Source organism: Rhinolophus sinicus, linkage group LG15, assembly GCF_036562045.2.
Source record: "Rhinolophus sinicus isolate RSC01 linkage group LG15, ASM3656204v1, whole genome shotgun sequence".
Lineage (NCBI taxonomy): Eukaryota > Metazoa > Chordata > Mammalia > Chiroptera > Rhinolophidae > Rhinolophus > Rhinolophus sinicus.
Window position 1 is genome coordinate 36,741,829 of NC_133764.1, and position 21,922 is coordinate 36,763,750.

Here is a 21,922-nt window from a genome sequence, read left to right on the forward strand (position 1 = left end):
ACGTTACTGACCAAAGGTAATGAATCACAGCTCACCCAGGACCAGGTGGCAGTGGCCCTCCCCCAGGAGTTATGGACAGAGGGACCCCACACACATCAACCAGAAGACAACAGGGTGCCCCTGTGGCACACTGGTTAGGAACGTAAGTGCACAGACACACAGACATAGGGACGCAGGGCTGAGGGGTGACACTCGCGCCCTGGGCCAATGCAGACCTGGGTTTAATAGCATGGAACTTGCTGGGGTTTTCTCACAATACAGACTGAGGCAGAGTCACCCCTGCCCCCCAGGAAGAGCCTGGTTAGCTCCTGAACCCAAAGATGCCCTTGATGTATCCGGTGAGGCCACTCTTGGTCTTCTGCTCCAACTTGTCCTCAAGGGGCGGGAAGGCCACGTGGTTGAGGGCCAGGTCAAAGAACAAAGGCTTGCAAGGGATGGGCTGGAATCCAGGTGGGAAGTGCACGAGGTTGGCTTGCTTGGTGACAAGGGAAGGGTCCAGACAGAATGTCTCAAACCGTTCAACCAGAGGCTGCAAGTCAAACCAAAGGGAGGAAGCGGGGCGTTAACCGCAGACAGACGGTGGAACCCTCGCTGTGTGTGCAAGGTCAGGGCCTGCACACGCCACATGCAGTCCCCACAATCTCCATGAGGGGTGCTATCATGCCCCCTGTTATAGCTGAAGGAGGATAAGAAAGGGGTGGGCTGGGATCCGGGTACAGGCCTGCCAGGCGTGCAACTCTGCACAGCAGCAGTTTCCTAAATAACCTGCTCATCTGGGACCGTCTAGATGACAGAGAGCGAACCTTACATAGGTAGTGTTCGGGCTTTGAGTAAAAGAAGGGAGGGACGTAGGGTGTTTCTTTAGCAACGAAGGGTCCTCTGTCCTAACAATGAGCACAACACAGTCCTACCGCATTCTGAATCCGACTCTATTCCTCCAAAGCCACACTTACCTTATTGTCCTTGACATGGGAGGAAGGCTCTGCTTGGTGGGAGTCACTTGCATCTGAAAGTGTCACAGGCATTCAGTAAGGACGGGGACTTAGCATGCTCCAGTCACAAATGATACCTATCACACGTGGCTCCCAAGGGCAAGGGGGCCAGCCTGTGGGCCAGCGAGCCCGCTGCCTCTGGGGCCCGAACTCTGCCAAGAAGCCGTGCAGACCCACACACGGTAACCCCCAGACCCAGTGTTGTCAGCCAGTGAAGCTGGCAGGGATACAATTAGGGTCAAGGGACACTGTAACAGTTTCTCTAAATTCTTCTACACAATTGGATGCCTTAATGTGGCAGAAGGAATGGTGGGAAAAATAAAAATCTTATGGAATATCCAAAACATCCCCTTGCAATCTTAAAACAGTAGTATGCGGGGCGGGGGTGAAAGAGAAGAGGAGGAATGGAGGAGAGGGGAACACAGGGCTCACCCAGGATGGCCGCCGCCTGCAGAGAGCACTTTTCTGACCTCACTTGTGTGATGAGCTCTTGCACGTCAGGCAGGTCCTGTAACGATTCGGAAAACATGCGCTCACAAGCCGGGCAGGCAGAGAAGCACACCAAAACTAACCTGGGTTAAGCCATCCCACTGGTATTTTCATGGGATTTTAGACTTTTTAAACAGTTCTCCCTATTAAAAAAGCATTAGTCTGTTTCAAACAAAAAGCTAAACCATGGCTTAAATAACAATGCCTGAAAATAATGAGACTAATGAGAATATTAATAAATTTATCAGAACAACACCAGGCATTGTTCTCAGCCGTTCACATAATGGTTAATTCCGCCCTCACGATGACCCTGAGGTTTGTACCCATTTTATAGATAAGACTGAAGCAGAGAGAGGCCAAACAATGTGCCCTGTCACACCCCCAGGGGCTGCGAAGCTGGGATTCAGAACCAGGCTGTCTGGCTCCAGCGCAAGGCCATTCTCTTGCCTGGTGTCTTACTTGGCGGAATTCAGCGTGATCTGATAAGGTCTAGAGACTGCCGGCTCCACGCCGCCACTCCCGACACCCCTCCCACACCCATCAGCACATTAGGTAGGATGGGCATTCGTAAAACGCCTTCCTTCTCTCCTGAGAAACCATGCATGGGTCTCCTCCACATCCCAGTGACACCCCACTGCGATGCTGCTGCCGCCCCGGTCACCCCTCCCTCTGCCCACACCTCTGCTCCTCCCCAGTCACAGGGGGGCTCACATCTCTGAAGGCAGGAGCCAGGCCATGCTGTTCCAAGCAAACACACGGCCAGAGGCCTAGGAGCAGCTGCTCTCACACACCAGCCTGACCACGTCAGTAATAGTTTTATTATCATAAACTGTAGTTGGCTTTTCTACAGTCTCCACTCGTAAGAAAGACATGGATTCTTGGACCAGCCAGTGTTTTACGAAGCTCTGCATCGCCACAGCAGTCCAGAAGCTTAAAAAGCCAGCTGTCACTCAACAGTCAGTGAAATAAACTCAAGGACCCAGTCAGATCAGCACATGAGCTTTGAGGGACACCGGACTGCCTGGGGGCTTGCTAAAATGCAGATGTTGACTCAGCAGGCCTGGCATTTCTAGCAAACTCCCAAACGCTGCTGCCGGTCTAGGGACACTTTGGGCAGAAAGGCTTCATCACTGGTTCTCAACTTGGCTGCACATCAGAATCAACGAGGGGCTTTAAAAAACCCCCTTGCCCATCCCAGACCCCATATGAATAAGAACCAGAATCTCTGGGGGCGGGGGGATCCCACACATCCATCTTTTGAAAACTCTCCCAGGTGATTCCAACATGCAACTGAGTGTGGAAACAGTACTTCAGGTTTACTTTAACCAGAGCAATGGCTTTCCTTCTTCATTCTGAGTCCTCCTCAGGCCTGGATTGCCGCCAGGAGTCACACAACCTGCAGCTCTCGGGCCCTGAGGGACACAGCACAGCCCATGGCCAACCCGGCAGGACCAGCCTGAGAAGGAGAGGAAGCCCCTACAGCGCCCCCTCCCCGCTTGGAAGCAAGGAGAGGCCCCCCAGCTCACCTTCAGGCTGTTCTTGAAGGCCCCGGCATCTGCGGTGACTTCATTGGCATATTTCAGGACTCTGTCATATAGGACAAGGGCTTCACTCCACTTCTTCACCAACACGTAGGACTGAGCAATGAAAAAACACCTGATGGGGAAGGGAAAAGCCACAGAATTCTAAAGCAAGGCGTTCCTCGCAGTTTAGGCGCAATTTTAAATTTGGAAACAGGTTTCTTAACTGCAGGTCACTGCATGGGAGACCCCAACATTCTCAGTGCCCTTGCCAGGCCGACCTGCGGACTCTTCTCTGCTATCGGAGGTGACAGGAGGTCCACCGCTGACCTACTGTCTTTTACTGACTGGCTGACTCTGCACAGAAGTTCCTCAAAGGCGCACGGAGGAGGCTGACAGGCAGGAAGGAGGAATGGCGCCTGGCTCCTCTGTAAGTCCCACCCAGCACTGCCCGCACAGCCGAGTCACAGTTGTTCACCCCTGCCCATCTCTTTTTCAAAAACCAAATCCAAGAAACCTCGTCCTAATGGAAACCAGTCCACTGGGATCAACAGAGCCTGGGGGCCGCTGGCCCAACAGAAGAGAAGGGTCCACGGGAGCCAGGAGGAGAGGCAACATGGGCGAAGCCGGGGCACCCTGGGGAATCAGAGTGCTGGGGTATGCGTGCAGGGAAAGGAAAGGCAGTTACACACACGGCTCCACTTTGTCATTCTGTCCAGAAGCCATCATGCCACACAGCGCACTTCCAAGTTACAAATGTGAGTCATTTAAAAACAGAGGTTTAGCTTTCTCCCAATTCAGTTCAGGTTCCGCTCTGGTTCTGCTAACTAACACCTTTTCCAACACCTGTGTGTTTTCCACTGGGAGGAAGGCGTGAAGTGGAGGGAGAAGACATTTAATGTGTGTGCTCTCCGGCTCCCCCGACCTCCCCGAGAGCCAACAAGGGTCACGCGAAGCTCCCAGGCACAACTCGAGGTTTCCTCCCCTCGGACACGCTGGGCTGGCTGTTCAGTGCTCACGGGCAAGGGAACCAGAGGCAGTGACCCCGTCTTCCAGGGGATGGGACATGCTCCCAAAGCTTCCGGAACCACCGGGTAGCAGGAGAGCCTTGCCCCCAATGAGACGTACCTGTAAGCCTTGTACACCAGGGTCTTGAGGCCTATCTCTTTCTGGAAGGCTCTGTCCTCCTCTAAGCCAGGAAGCTGGAGCAATTCTACCAGATTCTGCACAACAGACACAAAAAGAAAACTCATGAAGAGGCGGCCTCAGCCTGAGTTTTTGACAGAAGACCTTGTAAGAACAGACGAGGGTGAAAAGAAAGAGCCTGGGCTAGAAATAATGGGGGAAAATCTGGGTAAGTGACCGGGCAGCAGCCACTCCTGGTGTCACCTCCACCCTCCTCTCTGAATCTGCAAGCCTACTTGTCCTTTCCGACTCAGCTCACACCTCACTTCCTGCAGAGACTCCTCGGAGCAGTGCAGCTAGTAGGGGTCTGTCCAGCCCCACCCCTTCATTTGACACCCAGTCATCCAGCATTACACAGATGCTGTGTTTACGTGCGTGTCTCACAACTGCTCACTGGCAAACTCCCAGTGGGCCGAGAAGCACGGCCTTGGGTCATGATGCTCCCAGCAGTAGGACAGTGATCACACCAGGTCAAGTGCTCAGTGCAAACCTGTGGGCGCAAAAGCCTGCACCTCCACACATCTGAGTAGCAGGGGCACAGACGGCTGAGCAGTACAAGAACAGGACACCAACAACTCCTGGCTGCCACAGCCCTTCCGCTATGCTAGGCTGTCACTGTGTCCAACACGTGCAAAGGCCAGGCCCTTGCTGCCCCAGTCATCAGGGTCACCTGCAGAATGATGTCATAGAGCCGGATCAGGTCCTGGGGCCGCGGGGAGCGCTTGCTGTCATCGTCCGGCTGCTGCTGCAGCAGTGCCCGCTGCAGACCCTGCGCCATGTTCTTGTTCCGCTTGATTGCCGTTGACAGCTTGATGTAAGTCAGGTAGCTGGAATGCACACATGTCAGCTCGGGTGATGCTCGGGGAAGTGGTGTTTTGAGAAGACACTGGACCACAAGGAGGGACTGACCCAGGGGGAGCAAGGTGGTGAGGGCGTCACATGGCACAGCCATTCAGCCTGGTCCTCAAGCTCGAGGGGCCCTCAATTCTGGCTACTGGCCAGTGACAAATTTGCAGGGGACCAGTATGAGACCTCATGACAAAATTTAATTTTAGCTGGAGTAACAGCCTCTTTCTTTGAATAAGAACCACAGAGCTCCTGATCCCCAAGGTAGTCCTGAAGATGGATAAAGCTGGTTCCTGGAACGAGGACTAGTTACAAGGACAACGTGGTCACACCACAGCCGCTCCTACTCTGATGACCTCTCTTCAGGGAATAGTGAGGGGCAGTCTCTTTGGGTGGTTGTGAATAGAGGCCATGAGTGTATGCTGGAGGCCATGCAGGGCGGCATGGCACCTGCTCGTTTGAACTGTACCACCAGGCAAGTCTCCACCATTTGGGGATAAAAACAGGAGAACTATTTAAAACGCTACTGAAGAAGTCTTTAGGCCTCTGGACTCCCACCCTCCTCTGGCAGAGCCTGGAGGCAACCCTGGGGAAGGACACACTGGCCTGGGGACAGGGGACACAGGCACAGCTGAGGTCAGGGACTCTGCAAGGAACCAGGGGGATTAAAGGACTGTCGTGTTCTGAGTGCTGACCTCCTAGCCTTCTCCGCCTGCTTAGCTTCCAGAACTAGAGTGGCCTGGGGTATTCCAGGGGTCTGACCAGCACAAGAAAAACCCTTCAAGATTCTGGAGTTGGGGTCCTTGGTGGAAGGGCAGAGCCAGGACACCTAGAGTGAAGCCTGCAGCTGACAAGCCCCGCCATGTGTGCTGAGCCGCGAGACAACCACATGCTTTACCGGAGGGATGAACAAGGATCAACAGACATTTAAGGAAAACCTCTAACAACACAGAAGAAGCCAAAACTCAGAGGAGGAAAAAAGCGACTTGGAAGAACCAGGCTTTGCAGGGAGATGGAAACTTCAGAACACTACTGTTAATAACCCCAGAAAGATAAGGGGAGACTTTGTGAGCGTGGAATTAGAACAAGACACTATATTTTAAAAATAACACTCAGAGAATACAAACAAGCTCTTAGAAAATGAAATGGTATCAGCAATGAGAAAGCCCACCTACGAGTCGGGGGGCAGGTCAGCAGGATCTGGTGGAGTGGAGTGGAGCAGGGGAGTCGGCTGCCGTGGAAATAGTATGAAATGCCTAAACCACTCAAATCAACAAGCAGCAACACACACAGCATTTAGAGACATGGAGATAAATACCAAAAAAATTTGGTAAAAGAATTAAAAGTGGATGCTTCTGAGAAATGGAAAGGAGGTCACGAGACAGATTTTCTTAAAGCTCTGAAGAAAAATCCGGCTTTCCAAACAAAGTAGCTATTATTCACAAAGTGGTAGAGGACTTTAGCTACATCCTTACACTGTTTTGTTAAAATACAAGCGCTACCTGATTCCTGGTTCACCAAAGAGGTCTCTGGACCCTAATCAAAATCCACGACCCTGCCACTAGTCAGATCTGAAGGTGGAAGAGTGGACCCAAGGGCAAGGGGGCTTCACAATCTGCAAGTTCTGGGCCTGGTTCAGGTTAGAAGTCAGATCAACTCCTGACCGGCTCTCTGTCCTGTTAACTACAAACATGTCCCCTAATCTCCTGGAGCTTTATCTTTCTCACAGTGATGATGAAATACAGGACATTAAAGGGCCATTCTTGCTCAATAGGCCTTCCATCTGAGTTATCGGGCAGTCAACTTGACATTCATATAAGACCAAATTTCCTAAGAACAGAGATTATAATAAAGAAAAGATTTTTTTCTTTTTTTGTGGTTTTGTTTTTATAAAAAGGGAGGAAGCAGGAGGATGGCTGAAAATATGTCCAGGTTCACTAAAAAGTTATGAGAAGTGGCTAAGACATTAAAATTTCAAGGTCACTGGGGTGGCCAATCAGCTCAGTTGGTTAGAGCCTGGTGCTGATAACACCAAGGTTGACGGTTCGATCCCTGCATGGGCCACTGTGAGCTGTGCCCTCCTTAAATTATTAATTAATTAAAATTCAAGATCACACAGAGAAGAGAATCTGATGAGAAGTGGAGTTTTCTCAACTAATTTTATTTCTCCCCAGGAAATTCCAAAAATGTCACTCCTTCCTCCTGTCTTCTGTGAAACAAATGATACACTTTAAAAAAAAAAAAATTATACCTGACAAGGTGATTTAGAAATGTCTGTGAAAGAGCAAAGAGACAAAAGCAGGCGCAATATGCCTGGGGAGAAACCTGGTGGGGGAACTTGCTCTACCAGATACCAAGACTTCTTACCATATATATACTATATATACATATATTAAATTACATGTTAAAACATACACAAACATTATATATACTCTTTTGTTCCAATGATGTATTTCACAGTATTTAAAAAGTAAAAAATCCACAACCCTTACCTGTGCAGGTACTGGAGATTAGACACCTTCCCCGACTCCCCTTCAAGGGTGTAATCTCTCTGTTTCTGCACACAGTGAGAAAGGTAAAGATAAAACAGCTGACTCTGCCCTTGGCTCTGACCACCCACCCCACTCAATGGTGTAGCCCCAAGTGCTCTGGAAGGGGTCCCCAAGTATCAAAGATCTACTGGACACATTCTAGAACAACAAGGTCACTCAGCTGCCACTGGCATCTAAAATCTGAACTTGAGTAAAAGATTTCAGAGTACTGGCCAGTAAGGCTTCCTGCTCACTGCTCCCAGGGCCAGACCCAAAGCATTAACAGCAGACACCCTACCGTCTATTTTAGGGTCTGTGCCTTCGATCCAAGTTGGACCCTGTGTACTCTCAGCTCCTGCCTTTTGTGGATGGCTGAGCAACAGCCACCCAAAGATGTTCACATCCGAACCCCGGAACCCGTGAAGCTGCTCTTACATGGTAAGGGGACCTTGCAGATGTGATGAAGTTAAGGACCTTTTGATTGTCCTAGATTGTCCAGGTAGGCGCACTGTAACCACAGCGGCCTTAGTGACATAGAGAAGATACCGAGACTGAAGCAGCAGTCAGAGAGGAGACACTATGCTGCCAGCTTTGAAGATGGAGCAAGGTGCCATGAGCCAAGAAACGAAGGAGGCTTCTAGAAGCCAGAAAATGCACTCTCTGGAATATAAGAAATGAATTCTCCCCCATGTTCCCCTCGAGCTTCCAAAAGGAATGCAGCCCTGAGAACCCATTTAGACTTCCAACCACCAGCACTGCTAAGATAATAATGTGTGTTGTTTAAAGCCATTAAGTCTGTGGGTAGTGTTACAGCAGCCACAGGAAACAAATGTGCCCTAGTATTAGCATATTCCTTATATTCTGTGAGACGCCCCCCAACTGCTATGAATCCCAGGTGAATGGTGGAGGCTGGTTCGGTATGTACCTGTGAGGTGGGTGAAGGGAAGTGTAACACACAAAGGCAGCTTAACGGAGAAGGAAACAGGTGACCACAGCCTAACAAACATTTATTCATCATTTTATACCCAAGGTACTATGGCAGGTGCTGAAAAAACTATATCGTTGCTTTTAAGATGCTTATAATCTTGAGGAAAATACAAAAAGGCAAATATAAAAGAATACACAGAACGTTAAAAGGCAATCTTGATTAACCATCAAACAAAAATGTTGGCTGCCAAGTATGAGATATTTAGAAAATGGAAAGGTATTTGTGGGTGAGGCTGGTGTAAGGTAGGCTTCTTAGCGGTGGTGAGCTATGAGTTGCCAGACCTTGCCAAACAGGAGGGGCTTGGCCTGGAGAAAAGGGAGAGGACAGACAGGCCAGGTGTGAGGGGAAGGAGCCAAGGAGCCCAGCGTCAGGAACGCACTGAGTGGGAAAGGCACTATGAAGGCGAGGAGTCGAACAGCTCGAGGCAGAGGACTCAGAGGGAAAGAGCAAAGGACAGGCTGGAAACGGAGGCTGGAAACCGACGGGGAGGTTCGTACAGCAGTTCAAGGAATTTGAACTGTATTTGCTACCGTGGTCTCTACAGTAGAGTGCACTTAACCCAAAGAGTGTGGGGATAGGAGGAAACCAGAACTTGTATTTATATTTATCTTATTTCCAAAAAACTTTATTTTAATGCATTTTATGTATTACAAATCAGTTGGCTAATACGGTATATAATTTACAAATACACACATCAGAGTTAAATGCTCAGTTTTACTCATGGGGGTGCATTACAGAGAAGTTTGGAGACCACTGCTCTAGACCTACAGGAGTCACTGGGTTTTCAGAATCAGACAGTGAGAAGGGACCTAGTGCTGCTGGCAGGCAGGCCTGGAGAACTGAACCAAGGCCAAGACGGGAAAAGCACTCAGAGAGCTAGTCCAGGAGGCCACAGGTAAAAGGCTCGTTAGAAACGAGTGGAATGGACAAGCAATGAGAGAAATTACAAAGGGAGAGTAAGTAGGGTTTTTGGTGACAGGGAAGGAAGAGGCAAAAATGGTTCTGAGGTCTCTGTCCCAGATGCCTGAGTGAATCCCAGTGATTTTATCAGAAAAGGGAGCGCTGGAGAAGTCTACCTAGAGATATGGAGACCGAAGGCTTACAGGTAATGCAGGGAACCACTAGGAGAAGCAGGATAGAGAGAAAAGAATTTCTCAACCTGAGGGAGCCCAGAGGCTGTTGTTGTTTGCTAGCCAAATCAACACACCTAAGAAAAACCAGTGGCTAGGAGTCAATGCACTCAGGCCACCGGACCCCACCTGGGAATGAGACACACAGACCGAGGGGGACATCAGCCCTGAGCAAGAGCCGGCGGCGGCTCAGCTGATGGTCCTACCTGGTCTGGCTTGAGCTCTTCTCGAACAGCCTGTATGGCGTCCCGACACTCGCTGAGCATGGATTCAAACAGACGATCCTTGGTTTCTTCACTTTCAGCCTAAACAAAGGCAGAATGCAGTAAAAGGTTGTCTTTTGAGTAAGCCATAGCATTCTGATGGGAAAAGGCCCTAACAGCTTCACACTCTACACAAAAAAATATGCCCCAAATCAGAGACCATTTCAATTGTTACTATTCTCTACCATGTAAGATTTTCCTTAGAGTCTTATTCATTATTTGTATGGAAATGGGAATTTCACATGTATATAAATAAAGTGAACATGCTGAAAAAATACCTGTAGAATTGCCTGAAACTGTCAGGCAACAGATGCTTCAAATTTTTTTCTATCATAGAACTTTCTACTACTTTCCTCCAATGCTTCTACCTCTGCTCAGGACCTGCATCTGGCACCCCTAAAGAGGCCTTACAGACTAGATTTGGGACACTGCTACGTCACACTGAAGCACAGCACACCAGAAGTTTCTTCTCCTTTTTCCCTCCAGAACAAACTGTCTTAAACTCTACTGTGTGCCTGCAGAATCACCCTTACGAATGTAACCCACACACTTGCAGATACTGGATTTCTCTTAGGTCCAAGCAAGTGGGTAGCATTACTAATTAACAGCCAACCAGAAACGTATTTCTCCTAAATATCACACAAGGTTCTCTTCACAGAAACTCTGCACTCAGATATTCCATATGGCCCCGCTGAGAACATTCTTAGGGCAGACAAGGCTGACAAGCAGTGGATGACAGTCTTTGCACAAGTACAGGGCGTCACCCCTCTGCTAGCCAGCTGGGATAAGGGAAAGGTGATTCATTAACTGAATACCTGCCATACCACATTATCGTTCTAAAGAATCCGACTGAGCAGGTGGGAATAGACGAAAGGCAGAGAGGAGATGAACTTGTGTTACTGGCAGACCCACTGGGACATGAAAACATCAACATTCCATTATTATATTTGACTTTCCACAGAAACTAACATCCAATCTGAACTCTTGACATTCAGGTGACCTCTAAGAAAGCCCCCAAAGAAAACCCAGTAGTGCCCACTCCTTTAAGAGATGGTTGGTAGGGATTTAAAGAAAAACCTTTCTTTTCTTAAGAACCCTTAAGTTTCTCCTAGTTTTCAGTGTGGAAAAAAAAAACTTCCTTGTGAATTACCCAACATAAATCAAACATACTTTTCTATTTATAAGTTACTTGACTTTCCTGTTGTTCCCTAACTTGGGAACAAATCAGGGGCACAGTCCTTCTATAAATCTATAAGGGCAAACACGGCCACCATTAACTCCTGAATCCTAGAGCAGCATGTCCAGTGGAACTTTCTGCGATGACGCACAGTCTGACACAACAGTCGGTAGCGACACGAGGCTACTGAGCACCTGAAATTTTCATTTCAATTTAGCCACATGTGTTCGAGTGGCTACTATACTGGGCAGTGCGGCTCTACAGAGCCACACTTCACACAAAACACCATTAAGCACCTCAAGTCGGCAAGACTCTTTGTAATCATTTAATCAAATCTGCTAGCCAATTCTGCAAAGCACAAATCCTGTAGAACGGGGCAGCCGTATCATTGTTTAACAACCAGAACAAGATATGTGCACAGACTTGAAACGTGTGTGCGTGCGCACACACACACACACACACATACTCACATACACACATAGACACACTAACCCCCCCCCCAGACCACCATCAGCAGCAAGCTGTTCTGATCCTATGCAATTCAGCAAATATGCCAACACCCTTTCTAAGATGGGTGGGGTTTGGCGGTAGGGGCAATGGGTGTGTAAGTAAGAAAAGGGTAAACTTCCGTTTTACCAGCTACACAGGATCTGTTTCCTTTCCTGTAGGGAAGGTATGGCTCAAATAAGAAAATTAAAACACTGCTAATCCTCTTTCCAGCCACATATCACCTTCACTCCCTTTGAATAAGAAAACCTCTGCATCAAGGTGCTGAGCAGAAGCAAATTTTCCCACTGCTTCCGCAAAATTCGAAGTTTCATTGGAAATATGACAGAAGTCTGAACCCACAATGCAGGAAAAGCCTATCTGAAGGGAGGATTTCAGTCAGCTGTTTTTCTTATGACGCCCACACTGCCCAGTGACTCAGAGACCACTAATCTCTGGGGCAGAACTCCTCACGATTCTCCCTGCGCCGAGCAAATGTCTCCAAACAGGAAGCCTTAAGCGTATTTTGCTACTTAACACTCTTACTCTACAAGCCTATCTTGGAGACTAAGATAATCCTGGAAGGACAACGGAACAAGAATGACCTCCCTGTACGTAGAGGCGGGATTCGCCAGCATCTGCACGCAGGCCTCCCAGGCGTGCCACTGAACCCACAAGGCACTCCCAAACACGCGTGGCCAACCCCCTGCACCGGCCCTGTGGTCTGCCTGGACCTCCTCCCCAGGTGCGCCCAGGACACAAAGAAACCTTAAGCCCAGAAGGAATGTGTTACTCAGCAGTCCTAACAAATATATTCTAGAGCAATTTTTATAAAACTTCAAACACCCCAGGAGGTGCTTTTCCCATCCCAGGATGTGGCTTGAGGCCACATCTCAAGGCTGACTGGTCCAGAGGAAAACCAGCTGCGGTCCCTGAGGTAGAGACCCCCTGGTATTAAACACAGTTTCCAGATTGTTTGCACGTCTACAGGAGTTGTTGGAAGGTGGTGGAGTGACTAAGAGACAAACGAGGCAAGTCTGACCACATTCTCCACCACACCCACCACAGAACCACAGGGATGGGAACCAAGCCTCGCCCGGGCCACTGAGGCCTAGGGAAAAAACAGACGGAAATGTGGGAAAGGGGGACACAAGCCTCACTTAAGGATAGATTTTTTTAAAAAGAGAAGAATAAATGGTCTCCTTTCCACCCAAACATTAAAATAGTAACCGTAAATTGAGGGTAAGAATCATCAAACCTCCAGAGATTTTAAACCCGCCCTTCCCTCCCAAAAGAGCTGCCAAACAACATCCTCACGATGCAACCGCAGTGACAACTCAGGGGAGATAAAGTATTAATAAAGGAAAATAGAAATAAATGATAAAGACAATATTAAGAATGTGAAGACTTCCATCTTGGCTGAAGGGACTAAGGATTTTGCAACTGGATTTTGGCAGCTGATTCATTCTTAGCTCCAGTGTTTTCAGTCTAATATTTTATCTCCCTGAATTATTTCTTCCTTCCATGCTTTTCAGTAAACTGCTGTTTCAGTATTTAAAGTCATGAAACCTCGACAAGCACCCAATAAGCTGGGACTACCAAATTCTTGCATGCCAGCTCGTAGAAGGTGGCAAAAACCAGTACTGGGTATGTCAGGAGACACTGAATTGAAGAGCCCTGCATCTTGAAGGCACAGCTCTCGGTTTCCAGGGTGGAGACTCAGCACGATAAGGAGAACTGGCGGGGTGGGGAAGGCCCCTGTTCCAGCCAGACACGTCACCTGCCAGTGGCACCAAGGCCTTCTTCTTGGGATTAATCTCAAATGGCCTCAGGGTATTTTCCATATTTAATAAACCATGGTTCATTAACATGGTTCAATTCAACAGATATTTAAACAGCTCCAGTGCTGGACCTGGCAGCTAAGGATTTAACTAAACTTTCACACTGTACTTATTTTATTTGCCAGCTAGATTTGCTATATGTGTGATGGGGGCATGAGGCACTCAATTGTTTTCAATGTTAAAATCCTACCAGGATTCCCTGGGGTTAGTACACATTTTGTTTGATCTACATCTTTGAATTCTATGACATTATATAAAGATCTCTGATACTCAGAAGTGACCCGAAAGCACTGTGTAATTGTTAAAAATCAGAGCTAACTGTATTCACTGCCAGCTGGTCATTAACCAGGCTCATAATAGAAGGTAACACTACAGATCCCACAAACAGTAAAATGACAAAGGAATATTATAAATCATCTGTCAATTGTCAATAAATTCAACAATTTACATGGAATTAACAAATTCCTTTTAAAAATAAAACTCATCCAAACTAACACAAGATGAAATAGAAAATCTGAATAGCTCTATGTCTTGTAAAGGAATTACATTTGCTTTAAAAACCTTCCCACAAATATCAAAGCATTATGTTGTACACCGGAAACTAGTATGTCAATTATATACCCCTCTCCGCCCCCAAAAACTTTCCCACAGACAACTCCAGTCCCAATAATTTCACTGGTGAATTATAATAAACATTTAAGAAAAGAAACCAACAACAACATTACATAAACTCTTTCAGAAAACAGAGAAGGAGGAACACCTCTAAACTTTTTTATGAAGTGTGTATAACCCTGACACCAAACTCTGAAAAAGACATTACCAGAAAAGATTATAGGCCACTATTCTTCATTGAAAACAGATGCAAAATTCTTAAAGTACTCACAAATCAAATCCAGCCATACATCAAAAGTACAATACATCATAACCAAGTGGGGTTATCCCAGATATACAAGGTTGGTTTTAACATTGAAAATTAATCAGTGCAATTCACTATGTTAACAGGCTTCAGATATTCTTCCCTCCTCAGGCTTTATCTTTCCAAACTGAAAGATCTGAAACTGTCTGAAACCTCATATGGTTCCTTCCAACCTTCTGATTCATACTCCTCGCACACTCGAACACACCACTCCATCGTGAGGAACAGCAATTAAAAACTCATACAATGTTCCTCGGATCCCTGCACGTCAGTTTTCACTGGTACAGGAAAAGCCTTATGCTAGGTTTCCTGATGACCCAATGGGACCGAGGAGCAGCTACCCTTAGCAGTGACAGCCTGCAGTAGTGGGGGCAGGAAACCTTGGCTCCCGGTCCTGACTTACGCTCAACATAAAATCTTGGACCAACCATCCATGGGCCTGCGTGAGACATGTGCAGTGGGAAAGCTCTGACCCTTGTGTGCAGACGCACTTGTATGTTTTTAAATTGAGTAACAAGCCAAGTAACACACAGAGGAAAACGGGCTTAAATGGATGGTGGAGAGCTTTAGAAAATGTGATCACTACACAAAAATGCATCATCTTCATTATTGAGCTTTTATATTATTGTAAATAATTGTTTATTGAAGGTTTGTTTTCTTATTAATAAGGGTCCTAAAGACCCTAACAAAACAGAGCATGTGAAGAAAAAACCCAAACTATCAAATACATTGAGATTCTTTTGCTCTCCCTCCATCTGACTTTTTGGGGCAGGTGCCTAACAATAAACAAAAGCTTTAAAATATACATCTTCTGCATTAAATCAAGATCGAAAACTCTTAATTGAAATAACTATTCAATCAGAAAGAGGTCAAATATATATATTTTTAAATCTACATGGTGTTCTCATCTTAGGAATTATTCTGCAACAGTAATCCAAAATAAGGAAAAATCTATACAGAGATTCAGTCATCATCATTTAGTGCTGAAAAACTGTATAGAATGCAAACATCCAATAATAGATGTGCTTTGATTAAAGAGCATTTTAAAAAGTACACCTGCCAATATCTGTGTCTATTAGAGATGGATATTAAATAGAATATATTTAGTTATATAAACACACATGCTGAAGATGAGGTGGGAACATCAGAACTGGCAGCAGTTGTGTTGCGATGACTGATTTCAAATCTTTTTATCTATTCAAGGTTGGAATAATGTCATTGCTTTTTCTTGCCAAAATTTTGGCCAATCCTGAACTGCCTTAGAAGGGGTGGCTATGGCCTGGATCTCCAGTAGTCAACCTTTTAACTATACTAAAACTCAAGTTTGAGAATAATCCTTTCAAAAACGAAGGGACTGAGAAGTACAAACTGGTAGTCATGCAACAGTCATGGGAATGTAAAGCACAGCATAGAGAACATAGTCAATAATATTGTAGTAACTATGTATAGTGCCAGGTGGGTACAAGACTAATCGAGACATCACTTCATGAATTACACACTTATCTAACCACTACGCTGTACACCTGAAACTAATACAATATTGAATGTCAACTATAACTGAAAAAAAAAGATTGCACAAACCTCACCCAATCATCGTATGACTGGAGTGAGCTGCAACTTTTAAAGCAAATGCTTCACGTGCAGCTGCAAAATGCTTTCACTTGATCTAATTTAGCCCAAACTGAATTATTTTACAAATAAGGCAAAAAGTCCTCCCCCATATAGGTTTGTGTTCTCTAATTATGTGTAAAAAACAAGAAAAAGATAAATTTGGATAAAACACCTCTATACCTTCTCCTCTCACATGGGAAACTCGCCTCCCCCCACTAACCTACTGAATTGGAGCGGGTTCCTCTGCCAGGACTACTTGTTTCACTTAAGACAGGGACGTCCAAACTTCTTTCAACGGTTTTCACCAAGGGCCATATGCGGTAAAATACACAAAGAGCCGGGCCACTCACTCGAGGTGAAGTACGTATTGCCTCACCTGGTTTATTTAAGTAAACTAAATATATTTTTGGAATTTGCTGCAGGCCAATTAACAATGGATTGTGGGCCACAGCTGGCCCGCGGGCTGCAGTTTGGACACCCCTGACTTAAGGTTCTGCTTATCCACGTCCTTACCAGGGGCCCAGGACTCTGCTTGTGTACTGTTAAGTGAAATTACATTTAGCTATTCACCAAAGCCAAACGAAACGATCTTGTCACTAGCCCTCCTGTTGAATCGAACAGGATATGGGGAAAGTTCAAGGAAGCTGAGCTTTGGAGTCAAAGGCGCAGGGGTTTACATGGAAGCACCCCCTTCTATCAGCTACATGGCTGTGGGCAGTACGCAGCCTCGGAACAGGCATATCAGCCACCCCACAGGGCCAAATCGATAAAAACCTAAGAGCATAAAGCGGCGTATCCGGGACATTCAGGAGGGTCATGATCCTCCTTTGCTCATCTCTGTGGTATCGCTGCCCAGGTGACCAATAGGTATTTAAAAAGTTTTGTGAAATGATTTGTAAGAACATGAAAAAGCCTTACAAATGTTAATAAAAACAGGGTATAGTCGGATCTCAGTATAATTCCAAGGAAAACACATATAACATCTCATGAATATGAAAAAGACTAAAAGGAAATAGATACTGTTTTCCTTTTAGTACAAAGCAGGATTAATGAAGGTATATGGGAAGTGAGACTATAGATTGAGCTCTTAAAACATCATTTATATTTGCTAAACTTTAAGCTGAATACTTTTAAAGCTTACTTAATAAATATTGGGGCCGGGGGGGGAAGAGTGGTGGCCCAGTGGCTCAGGCAGTTGGAGCGCCGCGCTCCTAACACCAAAGGCTGCCGGTTAGATTCCCAAATGGGCCAGTGAGCTGCGTCCTCTACAGCTAAGACTGTGAACAATGGCTCTCCCTAGAGCTGGGCTGCCGTGAGCAGCCGGAGGTTGGCGTGAGCAGCCACAGATTGGTGTAAGCTGCCACGGGCTGCTGTGGGCTACCCGTGGGCTGACATGTGGGCTGCCCGTGGGCTGACGTGTGCGCTACTGTGCACCACCATGCGCTACCGTGAGCAGCTGGCAGCCAGCGTGTGGCAGGCAGTTGGAGTGAGTAGCCAGCAGCCATTGTGAGGGGCTGGCAGCTGACTAGAGCTGCTGTGAGCTGCCGACCAACGACCAGTGACCAACTGCCTCAACCCGGGGCAGCGCAAGGCTCATAGTATCAGCATGGGCCAGGGAGCTATGTGCTACACAACTAGACTGAGAAACAATGGCTTAAAAAAAAAAAATCAGGGGGGTGAGGGGGGGCAAAAAAATAAATAAAAAATAAATGTTAGCTTTTCTTGTCCCTCATCTGATATATTCTGTGGCCCCATCCCTACAGTGCCTCCCCCTTTAATTTGCCCCTACGGGCCTCCTTCCACTTTTATTCTAGCCAGAATTCCTGTCTCATTGTCACTGATGGCAGCTCTTTTCTTCCAGCATGTATCACTTTAAAACAAAAGAATTAACCCAATCACAGAATCTAAATGGTTGCTACCAGAGTCCCAGTCCAGAAAAGATACCATCATACTATAGTGTCAATGAAATGCTCTCAAAAAAAGTTTCTCGGTCTTTTGGTTTAAGGCAAAAAAATCAACTTTCTGATATTGTTCTAGTCTTCCATCCTTTAAGTAAATAAAGAGAAACGAGCAGGCAATATGCACCACAAAGGCACAAAGAAATTCAATTGTTGAAAGCTGCCCCCAACCCAAAGGAGCTATTTTGGAACAAGTCACTAAAAAGTCTGTGTGCTTAAAACCACTCAGCAGCACAACCAACAAAGCAGCCGTGTGCAAATGATTCAGGCGTGGCAGCTTGCTGCGAAGTCCTACAGAACGCCACTGGTCCCTGGCGAGGCTGCAGACACTCAGCAACCTGGCCTTTATTTAGCTGCTCTTCACCTCACACAGAGGAGAAGCTCTAACAAGTGCCGTCATCGCCGTCTGCGTTGTACAAACCAAGATCACCAGGATCTCTCACCTTTGGACCTCACCTGGTCGTTCACACCCACGGACGGGCAACAATTCTCAGTACGCAGCACCAAGGAGTCCGCTTTGCATGAACATCACATTCACATCGCAAACCAACCGAGACAGCACGGCTTAGCCAGGCTCTACTTAAACACGAGGTGGCCCCCTTAGGGCCAGGACAGGAGGTCAGGTCAGAGGGACACGAGGGACGTGACAGCTGAGCTGCCGCACCACCTGCTGGGCCGCAAGCTACCCTCACTGTCAGCCAGCCGCTTCCTGCGCGCGGTTTCATGCTCATGGCTGTCACTGGCAACATCTTTGCCCTTTACACATAAGAACTCTTCTACAAATTCAGCTTTTAAAAGAATTTCATCCAAGAGGGTGCATCTGGAGACTGTTACCAAATACCCAATAGTATTAAGATACAGTTTTGTTTTGTGATAAATGAACACCATACTACATCTTAAACAAGAACAACCTTCAGACATGTGCAGAAGAGAGAGCAGGAGCTTCCCCCTTACCTGGGCAATGGCGGCCTCGTTGTCAGCTAAGCCCAATAAAAAGATCCTCACTTTGTCTATCTTCACTGGAACTGTTCTCCCTCTCCACTCCACCTCGCTCATGGTAGCTGCCTGTTTGGCTCGCGTCTGCGTGATCAACGCCTGGAAAGTAGTTTTAAACAGTTAAAGTTGTAACCATGGATAGGAGTGACCGAGCTGAAATAATAGGAAATGATTATTTGTCTCTTTCTATAACCAACATGTTCTATCTTATAAAGTAGAGCATATACAAATTTAGATTTAAATTCCTCCTGGGTATAGTGTATCTTACCCTACAGAAACTCAAATGTTAAAAGGACATAACAGAAAGTTAAAAAGCCCAACACGAGGTTTTTGGTAAGGCTGTCAGGAGAAGAGTATATCTTTATATACCACAAGCAGAAATGCAAATTAGTAGAAACTTAAGATATTTGTCAATATGTACTAAAAGCTTCCAAAACATTCAATTCCACTTATAGGAATTTATCCTAAAGAAATAACTAAAAAAATTTTAAAAAAAAGAAAAAAAAAAAGAAATAACTAAGAATGTGTGCAAACACTGGGGACATAGATATTCATGGTAATACGGTTTACCCCTTAATAATAGTGAAGTGGTCCAATATAACAATGGCACACCATGCAGCCATTAAAATACAATGATGTGGAAATGTATTTACTGAAGTGGAAAAACTGCATGTGACATTATATTTAAAAAGGATGTTACTGAACAGTGCATACGGAGATCCCATTTTAAAAATACATGCATGCCTTTTTCCCTACACACACCAAAGTCTGCAAGATAGTCAATACATTAGTAATAGTGGTTACCTCTGGGTGGTAACCCATGTCATTCTATTACCCCCCCATCTTTTGTATCCCCCTACTTTCTCTATGAGCCTATACTGCTTAGAAAATAAGTGCAACACATTAAAAAAAAAAAAAAAGTCAAATACTTAAAAATAATAAATGAAAAAAGTTTTTTGGTAAAAATATAGGTATAAATAAGCATATACTAATAGCAATTATATTGGGTGATGGGATTATGGATTACTTCTTTCTCAAACCCCAGACTTGTCACAAAAATGTACAGACTAGATTACCTCCAATTTTTCAGCCAGGAGACCCTCGGTGCCCCCAGACCTCAATCGCATCTGCATGAGTTCATTGATAGCTGACTGGTCCCCTGAAAAAGACAGAGATTGAGTGGGAAATCCTCAAGGGTCTGGTCTGTACTCTTGAGAACCATTAGGTTCAACTCTGACTTGAAAGAGCTCCTTTCTCCACAAGCACATTGCAGTGAATCCCAGTCTTTGCACAAAACTTGTGAGGGTCAAGAAGATGGCATGATGGGAACGAAAGCAAAGGCACTGCCTTCTGCAATGCTGAGCAGGGCTGACTTCGACAGTTCTACCTTTTTCATCAATCAAACCCCATGTCAAGGACGGATGCAAGGGAAAGGGAAGAAAGTTAAACGCATTCTCTAGGATCTCTGACATGCGCTGCCACCAGGCCACCCACCAATGCCAACGCAGTCCCTGCTCACCAATGTTATAGGCACAGTAGCGGATGTTGGGTGAGATTTCCTCCACACGCTGGTTGTACAGCACGGCCAGCTCTTCCGTGAATGCGCTGGCGAGCTTCTCGTAGATCGTTCTGCGAGGAAAGCGACATCACGTCTCACAGCAGCCTTATTTTATAAGAAAACGAACTCACAAGGAACACAGTAGCTAAAAACAAAACCCAGCACTTTGAAGCCCTTCTACCAACTACCAGAACTGGCATGTTTTAAGGGTGAAAGAGAAGAATCAACATTTCTAAAGGGCAGGAAAAAAAGAAGCTGTACTACCTTTCACAGAGACAACCATCAGTTGATCTGCAGCTTGAACTGGACTATCTAGAATCAAAACTGGCCACAGCCTGTGGATCGGAGGACTTACTTGCATTTGTTAAAAGCCTCAATGGCAGCTTTCCACTCTTGATGTTCAAAACGCAGCATTCCTGAGAGGTAAGCTGTGTAAGCCTGGAAGGCGACAGGAAAAGAGGAACTGATTCAACACCCAACGACCAGTGTTACAGCTCAGTCTCCTCTACTTGCTTTGAACTTGGACATCAAGAATAAAGAGATATTCAGGTTGATTTTTAAAGAGAAAAACTTTTCACTAATAAAATAGGACACACAGGTAATTTGTTATGCTTCGTTTACTTTCCAGGAGAGAACTTCAAAATAAAGGAAATTTGTTTTCTTCATTTGACTTAACAACCAGCTTTGGGGCTATAAAATAAGTATCAAAAGTTGAATATAAACTTGCAATATCTATCTCATTTAAAAACTTCATTAAAAAATTATTTTGTGAACTCTCCGAGACACAAGATGCAAGCTTTCCAGCTATGTATCAAAAGAAACATGACCTTTCTTTAAAAATTAGAGCTACCGATTAAAAACCAGGAGCTCAAAAACAAGAGACGCCAACTTCACCTTGAAAAAGCAAGATCAAGTTTTTTCCTCTCCTGACTATCCATTTATAATGTGAGGAACTCCGTTCTGTTTAACTGTATTGTTCTCAAGTCTCGTCTCTACTCTCTACCAACCGAGCGCAGCTGACGTGAAGACACCGACCTGAGCCTCCAACTTGGTCTTGGCATCCACGCGACTGCTCTCACACAAGCGTTCCAATTCCTCTGCGTGCTTCACGGCTTTGCGTAAGCGAGACAACAAGTGGAACCGTTTTCGGGGTTCAGTGTTGGCCTCTTGTTTGAGCTGCATGGCATAGCTCCAGGCTCTTTCAGCATCCATCAGAACCAGAAGCAAATATCTAAACCAGAGACAAGAACAAAGGAGCTGAGCAATCCATAAAGGCCAGGAGCAGCAGATCCAGACGCTCTCCGAGGCCATCTTCCGCCTCGCAACTTCTCTCTACACCCTCCCCGGCTCTCCTCCTAACTACTCTTCTCACAGTAGCAACCATGACTCCCAAATCTGCATCTTGGCTCCCGACTCAGGCTGCACCTCAGGTTTC

General features: G+C 46.1%; 1 protein-coding gene across 2 annotated transcripts in view; it reads right to left on the reverse strand.

Moving 5' to 3' along the window:
* Positions 1-165: 165 nt before the first annotated feature.
* The window catches only part of SRP68 (signal recognition particle 68), a 28,501-nt gene continuing 6,744 nt past the window's right edge, over positions 166-21,922 (reverse strand). For both annotated transcript variants that reach the window (XM_019745479.2, XM_019745478.2), the window contains 13 exons: positions 21,523-21,718; positions 20,843-20,925; positions 20,449-20,558; positions 20,006-20,088; positions 18,888-19,028; positions 9,888-9,986; positions 7,525-7,589; positions 4,857-5,013; positions 4,130-4,224; positions 3,008-3,137; positions 1,425-1,500; positions 954-1,006; positions 166-529 (listed from right to left, as the gene is read on the reverse strand). In XM_019745479.2, coding sequence (XP_019601038.2) covers positions 302-529; positions 954-1,006; positions 1,425-1,500; positions 3,008-3,137; positions 4,130-4,224; positions 4,857-5,013; positions 7,525-7,589; positions 9,888-9,986; positions 18,888-19,028; positions 20,006-20,088; positions 20,449-20,558; positions 20,843-20,925; positions 21,523-21,718 — 1,516 coding nt within the window. In that variant the 3' untranslated portion in view covers positions 166-301. The remainder of the gene's footprint in view (positions 530-953; positions 1,007-1,424; positions 1,501-3,007; positions 3,138-4,129; positions 4,225-4,856; positions 5,014-7,524; positions 7,590-9,887; positions 9,987-18,887; positions 19,029-20,005; positions 20,089-20,448; positions 20,559-20,842; positions 20,926-21,522; positions 21,719-21,922) is intronic.